This window comes from Cyprinus carpio, chromosome B21, assembly GCF_018340385.1.
Source record: "Cyprinus carpio isolate SPL01 chromosome B21, ASM1834038v1, whole genome shotgun sequence".
Taxonomy (NCBI): domain Eukaryota; kingdom Metazoa; phylum Chordata; class Actinopteri; order Cypriniformes; family Cyprinidae; genus Cyprinus; species Cyprinus carpio.
Window position 1 is genome coordinate 4,433,508 of NC_056617.1, and position 17,272 is coordinate 4,450,779.

The 17,272-nt window shown below is 29.1% G+C and overlaps 1 protein-coding gene and 1 pseudogene across 1 annotated transcript; both read left to right on the forward strand.

Moving 5' to 3' along the window:
* The first annotated feature begins 10 nt into the window (after positions 1-10).
* LOC109061511 (deoxycytidine kinase-like) lies at positions 11-4,728 on the forward strand. Its single transcript, XM_042747610.1, has 7 exons — positions 11-326; positions 846-961; positions 2,794-2,987; positions 3,127-3,274; positions 3,360-3,475; positions 4,244-4,343; positions 4,616-4,728. The coding sequence occupies exons 1-7, from the start codon at positions 236-238 to the stop codon at positions 4,640-4,642; spliced, it is 792 nt and encodes a 263-aa protein (XP_042603544.1). The 5' UTR covers positions 11-235; the 3' UTR covers positions 4,643-4,728.
* Positions 4,729-6,454: 1,726 nt separating this feature from the next.
* Positions 6,455-17,272, forward strand: part of LOC109061499 — a 49,614-nt pseudogene continuing 38,796 nt past the window's right edge.

Here is a 17,272-nt window from a genome sequence, read left to right on the forward strand (position 1 = left end):
AATTATTATAATTCCTATAATTCGTTCTCAAGTGGATTTGTATGTGATAATAATAATCAAGTGGTGTTGTCGTGTATGTAAAGCACATGCGGTTTGGGTTTGAAAGCAGCTGTTTCCGGTGGGAGGAGCTTGAAGTTTAAGCGCCAGAATTTAATGTCCCGCCTGTTTCTCTGTTAACAGACTGTAACTCTACCGAGTGTTACTGTACATTTCTGCAATATTGCGTGAAGATAAAATGTTTCCCACAGCCAAAAGAGCCTGTCCCAGTCCTCTGGACGACAGCTTGGAGAAAAGACTGAAACGCATCTCCATTGAAGGCAACATTGGTAAGACATTCAATTTTTTTTTGTTTTTTTGTCAGTACTGTACGCATATTTCATTGCTTGACATAGCCATTGAATGCAGCTAAATTCAATTTTTATAAGGTTAAAATTACATTTCATGGTGAGTTCTGATTGTGCGACTAATTTTCTGACGTATATGACGAAAATAAATATTTTTTAACATATTTAATGTAACTTACAGGCGACTTTTTAGACCTTGACGAACATTTCCTGTTATGAATGTGTGATTTTAATTATAATCTTTTTGCAGATATTGGTTTTTATGCGTGTTCTGACTATTGAAAACTTACATTTTGCCTTTTAAATAAAAAAATCGTGTTAGAATATAGCGGAAGTTGGGTTGTGAATATTCGTAAAACATCTCATATCCGGCCAAACAGCGGTTTCCTGCACATTTTTAGAGGTTATTTGACTGTTGTGGAAGAAATTTCTATAGTTTGTTCTTGTATTATTTCTTAACGTGTTTAAATGTGGTTTTTATCTTGTGTTGTCCTGTTCTAGCTGCGGGTAAATCCACTTTTGTTCGCCTGCTGGAGGAATATGATCGAGAATGGGAGGTAGTACCGGAACCCATCGCTAGGTGGTGCAATGTGCAAACTCACCACAACGAGCATGAGGTACAGTCAAAAATACTGTAAACATAACAAGTATACACATTTTATATTGTAATATTGTAATATAAAATATACTCCTTTAAGTCTGCCCAAAATCTATTTAAAAATTCACTAAAACATATGCATATGTGTTATTAGAGAACAAAATGTTAAACCAAGTGGCATTTATTTTAAAGAAAGTTAGCACAAACACACTTTTCAAGTAAATAATAGTTTCCGTTAAAAGTAATTCCCAGAATGGCTCATTTCTGAGCGCAGATGGCACTTGGTTTGATGTTTTTTTTTAATCTACTTTGATATTCAGACACCAGTTTCAATATTTTTTTTGTGGTCACTGTACGTTACATGTTTACTGTATTGTCTGAGTATGATAAGCAGGCCTGTAATCCAGCGCTGCGATGGAAACGCTCTCGTCCCCCTGGGAATTAGCAGATGGTTCAGTCCTGAACAGCTGAGCACTCAACCCGAACAGAGCTGCTGCTTCACACACTTACTGCTGATAAATATAGCGTTAGAGCAATTAAAGCTTAATGAAGTTCGTGTTTCCTGCAGGAGAGACCTTGTCTCTCTTTTAAAGGTGTGAAGAGGCTGGTGTTTATATCTGTGACTCGCAGTGGACATGAGTGGCTTTTGACCCCCTACTGAAGTGTCAGTTAAACCTATATTAGCACGTTCGTTTTCTAAATGTCACTGTCCTCTCGCTTTCTGTGAAGCAGACTAATCACACTTTAAAAGATTAATATAATATCTATTTCTGTTCCGTGTTTTTATATTAAGAGTTTATCACTCCTTGCATGATGCAAACTATTGCATCCGTGTTGTTTTAGTGTTTTTGAGATGCTTTTATATTTTTTGTTAATTTTTTTTACTATTTTTTTTATTTGTTCCATTTACATTTTTTTAACAAAATGTTTTTATGTTAGTTTATTACATCAAGTTAAACTAAGTGAATATGATAAATGTTGCTTTTGCAACTAGCATGAAAGTTTTTATTTTTAATATATTTAAAAAAAAAATTATTTCAAGTAACCAATTTTTACCGTGTTGATCAGTATTGGATATTTAATCTTTAAAAACACTTATAATATATAATTTATGTATACAAAAAAATTATAATTAGAATATAAAATGATCAGAAAATATCAATATTTTTATATATTTATCAGCCGTAACCTCAGTATTGGATATTTAATATATTTAATAATGACAGTAATGAATATCCAATTTTACAAATGTGCATTACAATTTTGTGATGCCTTAATTCATGTGTAATATTTAAGCCAGTTCATATATTTTTCTTAATTATTTTTAGCATTTCTAGACAACATAGTACTGAATTAAATTTTTTCTTTCAGAAAAATGTTATTTTTATATATTAAATATTTTTATTTATAATATAAATTATATGAATATAAATATAGACATGTAAATACATGTAAATATTTTCAAAATATAAACTGTATGTGTGTGTATTTATATATACGTAATAAACATACACAGAACATACACATATATTATGCAAACAAAAACGTTTATTTTGGATGCGATTTATCGTGATTAATTTTTTGACAGCACCAGTATATATATGTGTATATGTATGTATGTATATATATATATTCATTTATGTATATAGATCATTAAGAATTAGAATATAAAACACAATTAGAAAATTAAAACAATTAAATGAAATTATCAATAATTGTATATATTCATATAAATGCATGAGTATGTGTGTAATTATCCAACACATTTTTGTCTGGAATTTGACGCAAATATTAGATGCCTAACAAATGTTGTCCAATATAATGTGTGTGTGTGTGTGTGTGTTCATTCAGGAATTGAGCACCTCTCAGAAGAGCGGAGGAAACGTGCTGAGGATGATGTACGAGAAGCCCGAGCGCTGGGCCTACACCTTCCAGAGCTACGCCTGCATGAGCCGCATCCGCTCGCAGATCAGATCCACCAACGGAAAGCTGCGAGAGGCCGAGAACCCGGTGCAGTTCTTCGAACGATCCGTGTACAGCGACAGGTAGACTGCACCTGCTATTCATATCCGTTATCAAAGAGCTCGTTTCATTGATGAAGGCTCTGTGATGGTTATACAACTGTCATAAATAGAAATATCAACTAATCGGCTTATTTTAATCACTCTGATTGTTGTGTTGCAGGTACATCTTTGCCTCTAACCTCTATGAAAGTGAGTGTGTGAATGAAACCGAGTGGGCGATCTATCAGGACTGGCACAGCTGGCTGCATAAGCAGTTTGGGAAGCACATTGAGCTGGACGGCATCATTTACCTGCGGGCAAAACCAGAAGTATGAACGCACACCCGGATGGGGCCTTCAAAGTGATTCTGCTGTGCTGTGAAAAAAGAGTCAGTGAGGTGATTTTGTGTTTCAGAGGTGTTTGGAGCGATTGCATCTGAGGGGAAGAGACGAGGAACAGGGAATTCCACTGGAATATCTGGAGAAACTCCACTATAAACATGAGTGCTGGTTACAGCACAGGACTATGAGGTAACACACACACACACACACTTCTAACACCAGCCATTATAGTGTCTTCACTCATTTATGGTACTAAAGTATCACTATGTTTGGCATCCTTAGAGAAAAAAAAGCCATTTATGTAAATTACTATACATTTTTATACATTTTTTAATTGTATTTATTAATAAATATAATGGTTTCATATGTATTTACTTTTTAAGGATGTAAAACAAAAAAAGTATTATAATTCATAATATCTGCTATTCATTTTACATACACACATATATATGGAGAGAGAGAGATGGATAAGTAGATATAGAGACATAGAAACATATTAAATTTTTTTATTTATTTAATGCACATTTACTTATTTTTTGTTAATTTTTAATGCAAATTGTAATGAGATTATACAAAAAGTATATATTTATATATATATATATATATATATATAATTTTATTATACATTTATTTTTATTTATAATAACTTTTTTTAATATATGACCTTTTTAAGGATGTAAAAAATTATTAAAAATAGCTTAAAGTAATTTATATTTTTTTATTAATTCATTTACATTTGGATATTTTTCAATACATTTTAAAAATGTAAAATGTTTAAATTAAAAATTTTATATATATATATATATATATATATATATATATATATATATATATATATATATATATATATATATATAATTTATTTTTTTATTTATTTTTTAAGAATATAAAATGCAGCAAGATAAATGTAATTCTTTCTTTAAAAAAGTAATGAATTATATATTACAAATTGTGTAGTATGGAGTTTGAGTATCTGAATGAAGTGCCAGTTCTTACCCTGGATGTCAATGACGATTTTAAAGAGAACAAGATCCAGTGTGCTGACATGATTGAGAAGGTATGACAGACACAGTAAAATAAAAAGTGAATATTGTCATTTTTTTTTTTACTCACGCTCATTATGTTTGATGATTCTTAGAATGACATGGGGGTGAGTAAATGATGAGTTTACATTTTTGCTTTTTGCAAGTTAATCTAGCGTATCACCCAGAGCATGTGATGAGTGAAAGTGTGAGTGATATTTGTCCAGTGTGATGGAAGTGAAGTTATGATGAGAGTGCAAAGTGAAACCATTTTGATTTAAAAGGTGATTTTATTTTTTTCCCCTAGGTGAAGGAATTTCTGAGCACCCTGTGATTAAGATGAGAAAAGGTTCATGTTGGCCAAATAATGTAACATTGTGTTTTTTTGTTTTTCTTTTTTTGTTTTGTTTTGTTTTTTGCTTTTTTACTTTTTGAAAATGTGATTTTTTGTGTGAAAGTGTTTTTTTTTTTTAGCTTTTATGTGTTTTTGTTATTTAAATGTACTTTTATACTTAATGAATTAAATAATAAAAACAAAAATTAATAATCACTTTTATTTCTTTTAAAGAACAAATATAAGTCTTCTGCTCACCAATGCTCCATTTATTTGATCAAATATACAGTCAAATCAGTGATATTGTGAAAAATTATTACAATTCAAAATAACTGTTTTCTATTTGAATATAATTTAAAATGTAATTTATTCCTGTGATGCAAAGCTGAATTTTCAGCATCATTACTCCAATCATTCTAAAATGCTGATTTGCCGCTCAAGAAACATTTCCTAATATTCCGTGTTGAAAACTGCTGTGCTGATTAATATTTTTGTGGAAACTGACTTTTTTTTTTCAATTGAATGCATCCTTGCTGAGTATGTGTATTAATTTATTTTGAAAAATCTTACTGACCCCAAACTTTTGAAAGGTAATGTGTGTGTATATATATTCAACCATTCTGCATTAATCAAAGCATTCTTTGTGTGGCTTTAAAGGAATAGTTTACCCAAAAGCAGCTGAATCATCATTCAGTGTCCCTCATGTGGTTTCAAGCCCGTATGCATACAGGAATTGCGTGAGGGAGAGTGAATACTGAGGGTTTTTGGGAAAGTTGTTTCTGTAAATGTGTGTGTGATACTGTGATGTGCACAAGTGTGTGCTGACAGTCCTGAACGGCCTGTTGGTGGCGTAGTTCGACAGCTCTTTAAAAACAAGAAACTTATGCTATTCCTTGAATTTGAAGTCATCATTTCCTGTCATAAATTAGAAAGAACTGTGTTATCCACAATCATTACTCAGGATTTTAAATACAGTAAGTACAAGGTTTTCATGAAATGACTGGATGACTTTCCTGGAGTTTTTCTAAATGATTTGGAACATTCTACTAAATGTTGAACAAGTCTACAGAACCAAATATTTGTATGTCTGCAAGAATCAGGTGCTCAAGGTTTCATGGTTTTGTAAATAATAAAAAATCATACAAGGAAAAGTTCTTATAGATACAGGTAGATACATCTAATTTATGTTATATCATCATAATCATATATAGTCTTATAATATGTGCATTGATTTCATTTATATACTTTAATCATATTACTGTGCATTAAAGATTATCTGTATATTTCCAACATTAAAACCCAGTTTGTTAACAGTTATAATATGTATTATTTTGACTAATGGTAACACTTTATGATAAGGTTCATTAGTTAACATGAACTAAGATTGAACAATACTTCTACAGCATTTATTAATCTTAATTTCAGCAAACTGTGCTTGTTAACATTAGTTAATGCACTGTGAACTAACATGAACAATATATGTGTGTGTATATATATATATATATATATATATATATATATTTATATATAATGCTTGACCATTGTATTTAATGTATATGTGTGTGTGTGTGTGTATATAATATATATATATATATATATATATATATATATATATATATATATATATATATATATAATATATACATATATATATATATATATATATATATATATATATACATATATATTGTTTGCTAAAGCCATGTCACGCAGGATAAAATAACTTCAGAAAATTTTATGCTTCACCTCATCTGTGCATACATATTATATATTTATTATATGCATATTTAAACGTATATATTGCTTGTTAAAGTCATGTTACAACTTTTATGCTTCACTTACGCGTCTTTAATTCAATGCATATGCTGTACATATTGCAGACCGCTTTCCTAACTGTGAACCTGAGTGTTTTTCAGATGTGTTCATGCAGGTATTCACTGTTGCATCTCACATGCTGACCTCTCGTGTCTCATCCTCCCACTGCTGCGTCACGCTGGAGGAGGGCGAGATCTTTAAATATGGAACAAGACTCTAGACGAGCGCGGCGCGACGCGAGCAGGTTTACGCGCAACGTGGAGCGTTTTCCGAAGGGACGGAGAGAGTTCGTGAGCCTGTTGCGTTATGACTGCTGGAGTGACTGAATGCACTGTAGATAATAGAAGCAGCAGCGAATTATCTCTGGCTCCAGACAAACAGAAGTGAGTCTCTGTGTGCTCCTGCCTTTACGCTGAACTTGGAGCGAATTCGCACTTGCGCGTGTTTTGAAAGTCTTTCTGAAGCCTGGACGCACTTTAATTCAGCGTAAGGAGAAGTAAGAGCGTGTCTGGTAGAAGAAGACGCGCGCGCGGCACGGTCAACATGAGCGACAAAAACAAGTGAGTACTTTTATCTGCATGCAATCTTCCCAGTCGAGATCGGTTGTGTTTCCATGAGTGGATTGAGAACAGCCCTCCCACCCTGGATCTGTCCTGCTTCTTTACCAAAAAGTAAAGGTGTAACAGTATCCTTCAGGACAGAGCAACAGATCTGCTCCGAGTCTGTGCGGTTAGGGCTTCACGTTTCAGGGACGGAGGTTGTTATCTATTTAAGACATTAAACTGGACATTTGCATACGTTTGACAGCTCATGGACATCCTAAATGTTTAACATTTATAATAGTTTCTTGAACAAGAATCACAGATGAAAACTCTTAAAAAAAAAAAAAAAAAAAGTTCTTTATTGGTGTTAGTGGTTGATGCCAATACTTTTTATTTTGCAATTCTTTGGAAACTAATCTTTGAACTTGGCACTTAAAAAAAAAAAAAAAAAATTGTTGAACCAAAAACTGTTCTTGATCAGCAACAAGAACCAAAACTGTTTCATTCCGTCAGAGAACCTGTTCAGGTTCCACAATCACGTTTTATTCTTTAGAAAAACTTGTTTTTTTTTTTAAAAAAAGTTAGAGCCCAGAAATCATGCTGATCTGGAGAACCAACTGAAGGACTCTAGATAAGTGAGAACCACTCGGAACATTTTATTCTATATTTCTTTTAAACATCTGAACTTGGTGGTTCAGAATCCAGAAAACATACCTTAAAGAGCCAAAAACGGTTCTTGATCAACAACAATAACCAAAACTGTTTAATTTCATCAGAGAACCTGTTTGGGTCATTATTATTGACTTTTTTTTTCCTTATAAATAATGGCCCAAAAAGGGAGTTTTCACATTGATGCCACGGAAGAACCATTTTGGGTTCCTCAAACTTTTTGGTGAACAGTTCTTGAACCAGTTTTCTTTTTACTGAGAACATTTAATAATCTAAAGAACCTTTCGCGGGAATGAAAGATTCCATGGATGTTGAAGGTTCTTCGTGGAAGCAAAGATTCCAAAAAAGAACCTTTATTTTTAAAAGTTTATAACAAGTAGAGGGTTCTTTCACTGAAACCCAAGAACTGTCTTTGTTTTAAGTGAATGAAATATCTCATGGGGTCTCCAGAGGCCGAGGGTAGGGGTTTCCACCGCTGACACGTGATGTATGATGTAGTTCACTCTATTCATTCTAATGTTACTGCCAAGCCATGCTGCTTTAAGTCGCCCTCTTTACAGGTTCCCTGAAGCCGTGGCTTGAGCGGTCAATGTAATCTTTTTCCAAGAAGCTCCTGTCAAAACCAATTAGCTCCTTAGCGTCCAGAAGCAATGTGTGTGTTGCTTAGCATTCCAGAAACCAGTGGCTGATATAATGCAGGGGATTCAACCTCTTTTTAGTTCAGTGCAGCTTGTGCTGCTCTATAAAAAAAAAAAAAAAAACAGCTGCCTGCAGGGATCAGATTTTTTTTGACCAATGGGTCTCTGTGATGATATATAGATGAATGAAGGGATAAGGTTTTTTTTGGGGATTGGGTTTCTTCAGATGTGAGTGAATGATACATATAGATATATATATACTTTAATATATTTATATAGATATATATATATATATATATATATATATATACACACACACACACACACACACACTAGGGTATTGATATGGTACTCAAAGAATACCATGGTATATATTTCTAAAATCATGGTATTATCATGATACATGTTCAAAAAATTACTTTATCAAGAATATCATGGTATAACCATGTCTAAACAGCAATGTTATTTTAAGATTAAATATACTATTATATTATATATAATATCAATATACTATTTATTATTATTTTAAATTAACTTTTATTTCATTTTTATTATTTTATTTGTAGTATTTTATGTGGTTTTGTCATATATTAGTTTTTTTATTTCTTTTTTTATTTTTATTCATCTTTTTTTGTTGTTGTGATTTTAGAACTTAAACTTATTCAACTAATGTTATTCTTATTATTCAACTTTTAGTACTTAAACATATTTGTTTCAGTTTGTTTCTAGGCTGACATTTAAAATTCCACTGAAGGTTGGTTTTAATTTTTAATTTTATATTTTATTTTATTTTATTATTTTTACTATTTTTAATTTAGTTTATAATGACAACATGTAGGTGATATTAAATTTTTTTTCTATTTAAAGTTTTTCATCCAAGATTTTTATTTTAATTACCAAAAATGTACTAGATTAAGTTAAATAAAACAACACTGTTAAAAATCTATGGTACTTAAGATTAGTGCAGTTTTGAATCTGTAACCTGGAAGAACTAAAATAGACGGGATTTCTTAAGAAAAATGTATAATATTTCCTCATTGGCACAGGCTTAACTGTCTGTGTGTACGAGAGCGTAGCATAATCGATGACTCTCACCTGTTGAGCTACAGTATGTGACTGCCCTTTCCTCTTCCACTGACTGCCTGAAGCACAGACAGCACACGGCTTCCTGCTGTCGAGTGTCACCTGCGCAGGTATTGTGAAAGGAGCTTTCATAGGAAGCTAAGTGGAAAATGCAGAGTCACAGTGGCATGTCCTCTGTAAACTCTGCTCTCATGACTCTGATATCTCTCTTATTCTCCTTGAGACTGAGGTCATCTGTGAATAACGGACAGGAGTGACCCTGAGCCTGCTGGGATACTATAGCGATATGCCGAGTTCTGAAATAGAAAGATGTATCAGACTGGATCTACTGTATGTGAACTTGAAGTTCTAGCGGTTTTGACACAGGCCAGCTGCTTTCACATGTCTATGGTGATAAATTCATGATTTAAAGTCAACGTGAATTCAAAACAGACTCTTTTACTTTCTTAAACATGTTCCTGAACTTACTGTGCGTGATTCATCAGGGCATTTATAGGGAAAAATCAGTTTAATAATGTAACAATTTGCTTTGAAATGGGTTTCTTTTTCAGATGATGTCATCTAGGCCAAGTAGGTGGGGGAAATTATGTTAACCAATAGCAAAAGAGCTATTTAATGATTGTTTTAAGCTGATATTGTAAGTAATGCAGCCTTTATCTAGCCACCAGTTAATGCTGTCACTTATTGTTATTTTAATATTATTTGTAAACTGTTATAGTTTTTAATGAATCATTAGCTTTTATTTTTATATTTTCAATTTTTATTTTAATTATAGGGTAAGCTTTGGTTATTTTGTGATTTGTAATTTTTTTCCTTCTGTAAACATTTTCATTATATTTTATTATAATTTTTATTTTTTCATTTTTTTTTTTAGCTTTAATTTTAGTACTTTAATAATAAATAACAATTTTCAGGTAGTTGCCAAGGTTATATTTAAATTTATTTAAATTTAAGTTAAAATTTCTCACCTCTAATGTGTGTGCATATATAAATGTGTGTGCATATATATATATATATATATATATATATATTATATGTGTGTGTGTGTGTGTAAACATAATTTTTTTATATTTTATTATTTTTATATATTTAACTTTTATTTCAATTAACAAAAAAACTTTTTAATAGTTTTACGTGGTCAACATTAATTTAATGAATTATTTTATTAATTTAATTACATGTTATGGCAATAATAAGAAAACAATAGACCGATTTAAATACATAGATTTGCTCTGGAGGCTGAACTTGACTCTTTTTGACCATCCAATTATTTCCTGATCAAATCATGCTCATTTTTTCTCATTAAATATTCTGTTTCACTCATAAATAGGGCATTATGGTAGTACAGTGGGTTGCGATTGCAATTTCATGTTGACTTTAAATCAATGACTTGTTATTTTGTTTAACCCCTTAATGTCTCAGTTTGATATTCGGGATTAGTTATCATCTTGAAATCGTGCTGTGTTCCTCTGCTTCATCAGTCTGAGCTCGTCCAGCTGTCTCTAGCAGACGTGTGTTTTGGTGTTTGGAAGTGTTTGACCGCTGTGTGTTTATGCTCACCACACAAATATTCACTGATGGGTGCCTATGAAGTGACCAGTGCTGAAGTGTGTGGAATCCATCTAGAGTATCTGTGCAAGATGACCAAAGCATTAACTGTTTCATTTGTCTCTAATATGAAGCACTGTGACTCTTTTGTGACCCTAAATGCTTGAAATTCTCAGCATAATGGCTGTATAATCTTCAGTAAAGCTGTGTAATCATTCATAACATTAACATACATTTCATTATGGTAAACAAGAGTTGACCTAGTTTCTAAATTAACTATATGTGCCACTAACTTGTGTGACAGAAAGAGATTTAAACATCTGTTTAATGTTATTTTGCACTGTAGAAACAATCAAATCATGTATCAGATTATATAACTTTTTTTTTTTAAATATAACTTATTCAAAAAAAAAATCTGTTTTATATGTGAAACCTATAGAAAGTATATTTAAAATGATTTAAAATAAATTAATAATTTAAAATGATTTAAAGAAATATTCTACATTTGAAAGAAATATGTTAAAGAACCATATATTTTTTTTACATATTTTTTAAGAATTCTTTTAATTTTAATAATTTTTTTTATTTATTTAAATTAGTTTTTTTTATTATTTAAAAAAAATCTGTTTTATATGTGAAATCTATAGAAAGTATATTTAAAATCATTTAAAATAAATTAATAATTTAAAATGATTTAAAGAAATATTCTACATTTGAAAGAAATATGTTAAAGAACCATATATTTTTTTTACATATTTTTTAAGAATTCTTTTAATTTTAATAATTTTTTTTTATTTATTTAAATTAGTTTTTTTATTATTTAAAAAAAATCTGTTTTATATGTGAAATCTATAGAAAGTATATTTAAAATAATTTAAAATAAATTATTAATAATTTAAAATGATTTAAACTAAAATCTATTTTTTCTACATTTGAAATAAATATATGTTAAAGTACCATATAGAATTTTTTTAAATAAATGTAAATTTTGTTTTATTTTATTTTTGTATTTATTTTATGCACGTAATTTTAAAGAAATGTGTGTATATGCAACATATAGAAATGTCTTTATAATGATAAAAATAAAAATTCTAAATGTCATTTAAAATAAATATAATAATTATAATAAAAAAATCTTTAAAATAATAAAAAACTAATTTTATTTTTAAATGTCATTTTTTAAAGAAATATGTTTATATAACAGAAAAATTCTTTATAATGATAAAAAAATCTACAATCTACAAAAGAATCTACTATATATTTATATATATATTGATGTAAACACATTTACTTTTATATATAAACTAAAATGTATTTCTAAAAGCAAATGTGTTTTAAATGCAGTATCAATCAATCTAGAGACCCCCTTCTAACATTATGAACTATCTTCATGTTGTGAAGCTGGGTGTTAGATAGACAGCTTTTCTAGTTTCTTACTATAGAACACTGTTAATTTGTTTAATTAAGCAGCCTTGTAATCGTTTGTTGTAGATTGGACTGCAGTGTTGTGTAAGTGGTTAAAGAAAGCAGATTTATTCCCAGTGATCCCTGCGTCCTGATCCTCAGCACGCAGCTTTGCTGAAGCAGGAGAGGTAGACTGAAAAGAGGAATAGAAAGAGAAAGAACAAAACACTAGCAAGCAGAATAATTAGAGGTAGAGACAGCAGAGAGCAAAAGTTCTATAGGAAACAAAGGAAGCCTTGTATGAAACGAAAAGAATGGCTATAGGACTGACAGGAAGTGCACAGGCGAGATGAGGACGATAGACATGGAATGAGGAAAATAGGTGTAGATGATGGAGAAAATGGAGAAAATGATCCGGATTTCAGTTGCTAGTGTTATTTCAGGAACTGCTGTAACGAAGTGAAGTTCTGTGTTAGTCTATGCTGGTTTATGGTGGTTAGTTCTGGTCTAGTCTCACTATAGGGACAAATCAACCGTGTTATTTAACAGTGATCCGGATAGTGTTTTTTTTGGGCTTGATTTTTGTTTTGATTGTTTATGATTTTAATAAGTTTTGGTGTTTGTTTTTTTTTCTTTTGTGTTTGATTTTGTATGTTTTTGTTAATGTTTGTTATATTATGATTATCTATGTTGTATTTAAGGCTGTAATTTGTTTAATTGTAAATTATTTTTGAAAATTTAAAATAGCTGTTTTCTATTTGAATATATTTTAAAATAGAATTTATTTCTGTGATCAAATCTGAATTTTCAGCATCATTACTCCAGTCTTCAGTGTCACATGATCCTTCAGAAATCATTCTAATGCTGATTTGCTGCTTAATTTTTTTTTTATAAACATGTAATAAACAGTCAACTCCTTAAAAAACAAAACAAGAACAGCATTTATTTAAAATAGAAATAATTAAAAATGTCTTTACAGTCACTTTTGATTATTTTAAAACATCCTTGCTGAATAGAAGTATTATCTTCTAAGACTGTTGCTCATTAGAACAAACATAACAATCAGTCCCATCAATGACTCTCTTGTTTAATTTAGGATGGTGGTATTGACTGTATTGAGAGTCTCAGGTGTGTTTTGGACTTTCTCTCCTCGTCTGTCTTTTATGACGTCTGCGCTGTCAGAAGAAATGATTAACTGGTTTGAGCTGCTCAGGATTTAAAGAAATCTACACTATTCGGCCTGACTATTACAACATCTGCTCCTCCAAATGCCTCAAACAGATGTTGCACTAAACTCTAGCGTAACACCCGGCTAAAGTAAACTAACCTAACCTCTAAGACATTACACAGCCAGTCAATGGTATAGGGTTATTCCTCAAGTGTGTTCATGTTTAATTCTGCACCCAAAATGAAAATCTTGTCACTTATGCACACTCACTGTACACTCATTTCTCCTATAGAACCGAAAATAAGATATATTTTTTTTTAAGTAATTGTTTTTTTAGTGTATTTTATATGCTGTTCTGGTAATTTTTTGTTGTTTTTTTTTAAGTATTTTTTGTTTTTAAAGAGTGCATTTATTTGATATTTATTTTACAAAATATTATTGCAATTTAAAATAGCTGGTTTCTATTTGAATATATTTTATAATTTAATTCATTCCTGTGATGTAAAACTTCAGTGTCTTCAGTGTCACATGATGGGTTTATATATGAATGATAAGGCTGATAAATTATATAAAATAAATAAATAAATATATATATATAATATATATATATATATATATATATATACAAAATTTTTTTTATAATTTTTATAATTATATTTATATAAAGATCAATTTATTAATTATTATATATGTGACCATGGACCACAAAACCAGTCATAAGGGTAAATTTTTTTAAAATTGAGATTTATACATCATATGAAAGATGAATAAATAAGCTTTCCATTGATGTAGGGTTTGTTAGGACAATAGGACAATATTTGGCCGAGATACAACTATTTGAAAATCTGGAATCTGAGGGTGCAAAAAAATCTAAATATTGAGAAAAATGCCTGTAAATTTGTCCAAATGAAGTTCTTAGCAATGCATATTCCTTATCAAAAATTAGACTAAGTTTTGCTATATGTACAGTAGGACATTTACATGATATCTTCATGGAACATGATCTTTACTTACTATCCTATGATTTTTGGCATAAAAGTAAAATTGATATTTTTGACCCATACAATGTATTGTTGGCTATTGCTACAAATATACCTGTGCTACTTATGACACACACACACACACACACACACACACACACACACACACACACATACACACACACACACATATATATATATATATATATATATTCATTAAGAACATTGATTTAAAAATAATCATATATGAACCAGTTCAACTGATTCATTTAAAAAAATCAATTCAACAGAACAATTCTTTTGACTTTAGATCACTGGGTGAAGTTGTATATCCTTTTCTCTCTGGGTAGTGATTTGGTCTTCTGCTAAATGCTAAAATCTAAATATGAATGTCATTGAGATTCCTGGACTGTGTATCTAGGAACTAACTTTTACAGTCACTTGTTTTCTTGGATCATAAAGTTAATTGTAAACACCAAAAAAAAGTGGCAAGTAAACCAGATTAAACCGAAACAAATTGGCGTTCCCACAGAAGCCGCAACATTTGAGGAATTAGAGCATATGAGAAGGATTTAAAGATCAGTAGGTCTTATTAAAAGCTCTGCTGAAATCCAACTTACACAATGATGTGGCTACGCTTCAGTTTTTCACTTTGCTCCGTGTGACCGTTTTCCTGCTTGTGGTTGTGCATTTAGTGTAGTGCGTAGTATCTATAATAATACTAAACTTAATAATGATGTCATTATTGAGTTGAGCTCAAGAATATGGTTCATTGACCGTCCTGAGGACCTAATAAACCACTTTCCACTTCAGGCGTCAGACTGCACGTGACCTTTGACCCCAGGAAGTGTTTGTGGGAGTCTGCAGCTGTCAGACTGACACCTTGTTTCCTCTTTGACTGATTACTTCTGTGTCACGCATGGTATTGGCGGGAGAAAAATCTCCGTTATCAGTGGAAATGCCAGTATCGGTCATTTGTCCCACCTCTGAATAGGTAAACATGGTGCAAGGGCTGCTGGGAGCTCGTGCGTCAGTCACTTACACGCCTTCACTGCTTGTATTTGCTTTAGCTTCACGACATTCCTCTGCCCGGGTCTCATGATTTTCCCTGTCATAAACCATAATAAACAAATCATTCAGTGTGTGTTAGTGTGTGTGTGCACATATACACACTGTCAGGTCAGATTTTCAGCAGGTAACAGATTGTGTGGTTGCAGTTTGAGTTGTACTGTTATATTTCTCCCCAAAATCTTATTATTATTATTTTTTATTTTTTTATTTTAGAACAATTATGACTTGTTTTCATAGTGGCAATTAAGAACATTTATTCCAAAGTTCACATGAATTTCATATCAAAATGCATTTAGATGTTTTGTAGTTTTGATTATTGTGTATGTGATTGTATGTAAAAATTATAGTATGTATAAAAAAGTCAGATTTTAAGTTTTCTGTCAGCATAAAACCATTCAATAAATACTTAAATATTATTTGTATGATTATTACTATATTGTTATATTGTTATTTTTTTTAGGAATATATTGTGTGTGTGTGTGTATATAATAGTTAAATAAACTATTTTATATATATATATATATATATAATATATATATGGACGTATATTTATGATTCTATTTTATTATTTATACTATGTATATTTCCTATATTTATATATTCTACGTTTTTTTATATATTTATATTTATATAGCATATATTTCATACGTGTTTTTTATATTTTTATATATTATATTTCTATATATTTAATTTTTATATTTATCACGTCATTTTTATATATATATTTTATTTATATATTTGTATTTATTTTTATACGTATATTTATTATTTATTATTTAGTTTTATATATATATGTATCATATTTATATACTACGTATATATTATTAGATCTCATATATAAATATATATATATATAAGTATATATCTATTATATATATATAATATGAATTTTTTGTATTACATTTATTTTAATTTTTTTTTCTTACATTTAATTTAATTTAATATTGTTTTTTTTATTTTTATTTTTACTTTTTAATTTTTTTATCTTATATTTTTTTTTTCTTTTATTTTTTATGTTTTTTTTTATATTTTTTCTTCAAATATTCTTTTTTTTTATAATTTTTTTTTCTCTTTTTTTTTTCTTTTTTTTTTTTATTTTTTATATTTTTTCACTTTTTTTTATTTTTTTTTTTTTTTACATATTTTTTTATATATTTATTTTTTTATTTTTTTTCTATTTTTTATTTTTTTTATGTTTATTTTTTTATATTTTTGTATTTTTTTTTGTTTTATTTTTTTTTTATATTTGTTTATTTTTTTTTTATTTTTTACTTTATTTTTATATTTATTATCTTTTTTTTTTTTTTTATGTTGTTTCTTTTATTTTATTTATTTTTTGTTTATTTATTTTATTTTTATTTTTTTTTTTTTTCTATTTTTTTATTTATATTTTTTTTTTTTTTTATATTTTTTTTTTTTTTTTATAATTATTTTTTTCTTTTTTTCTTTTTTTTTTTTTATATTTTTTTATTTTTTTTCATATTTTTTTTCTTTTTGTATTTTTTTTATTTTTTTATATTTTTTTTTTTTTATTTTTTTTTATTTTTATTTTTTTTGTTTTTTTTTTATTTATTTTTTTTATATTTTTGTTTTTTCTTTTGTTTTATTTATATTTTTTTGTTTGTAATTTTTTTTTTTTTTATTTTTTTTTTTTTTTTGTTATTTTTTATATTTTTATTTTTTTTTTGTTTTTTTATTTTTTTATTTTTTTA

Excerpts from the sequence above, each read along its gene's own strand:
- LOC109061511 (XM_042747610.1), top strand. The coding sequence starts at position 236 with ATGTTTCCCACAGCCAAAAGAGCCTGTCCCAGTCCTCTGGACGACAGC. Across the intron at positions 3,476-4,243 it reads TTACAGCACAGGACTATGAG|TATGGAGTTTGAGTATCTGA; the intron begins GTAACACACACA and ends CAAATTGTGTAG. Across the intron at positions 4,344-4,615 it reads GTGCTGACATGATTGAGAAG|GTGAAGGAATTTCTGAGCAC; the intron begins GTATGACAGACA and ends TTTTTCCCCTAG.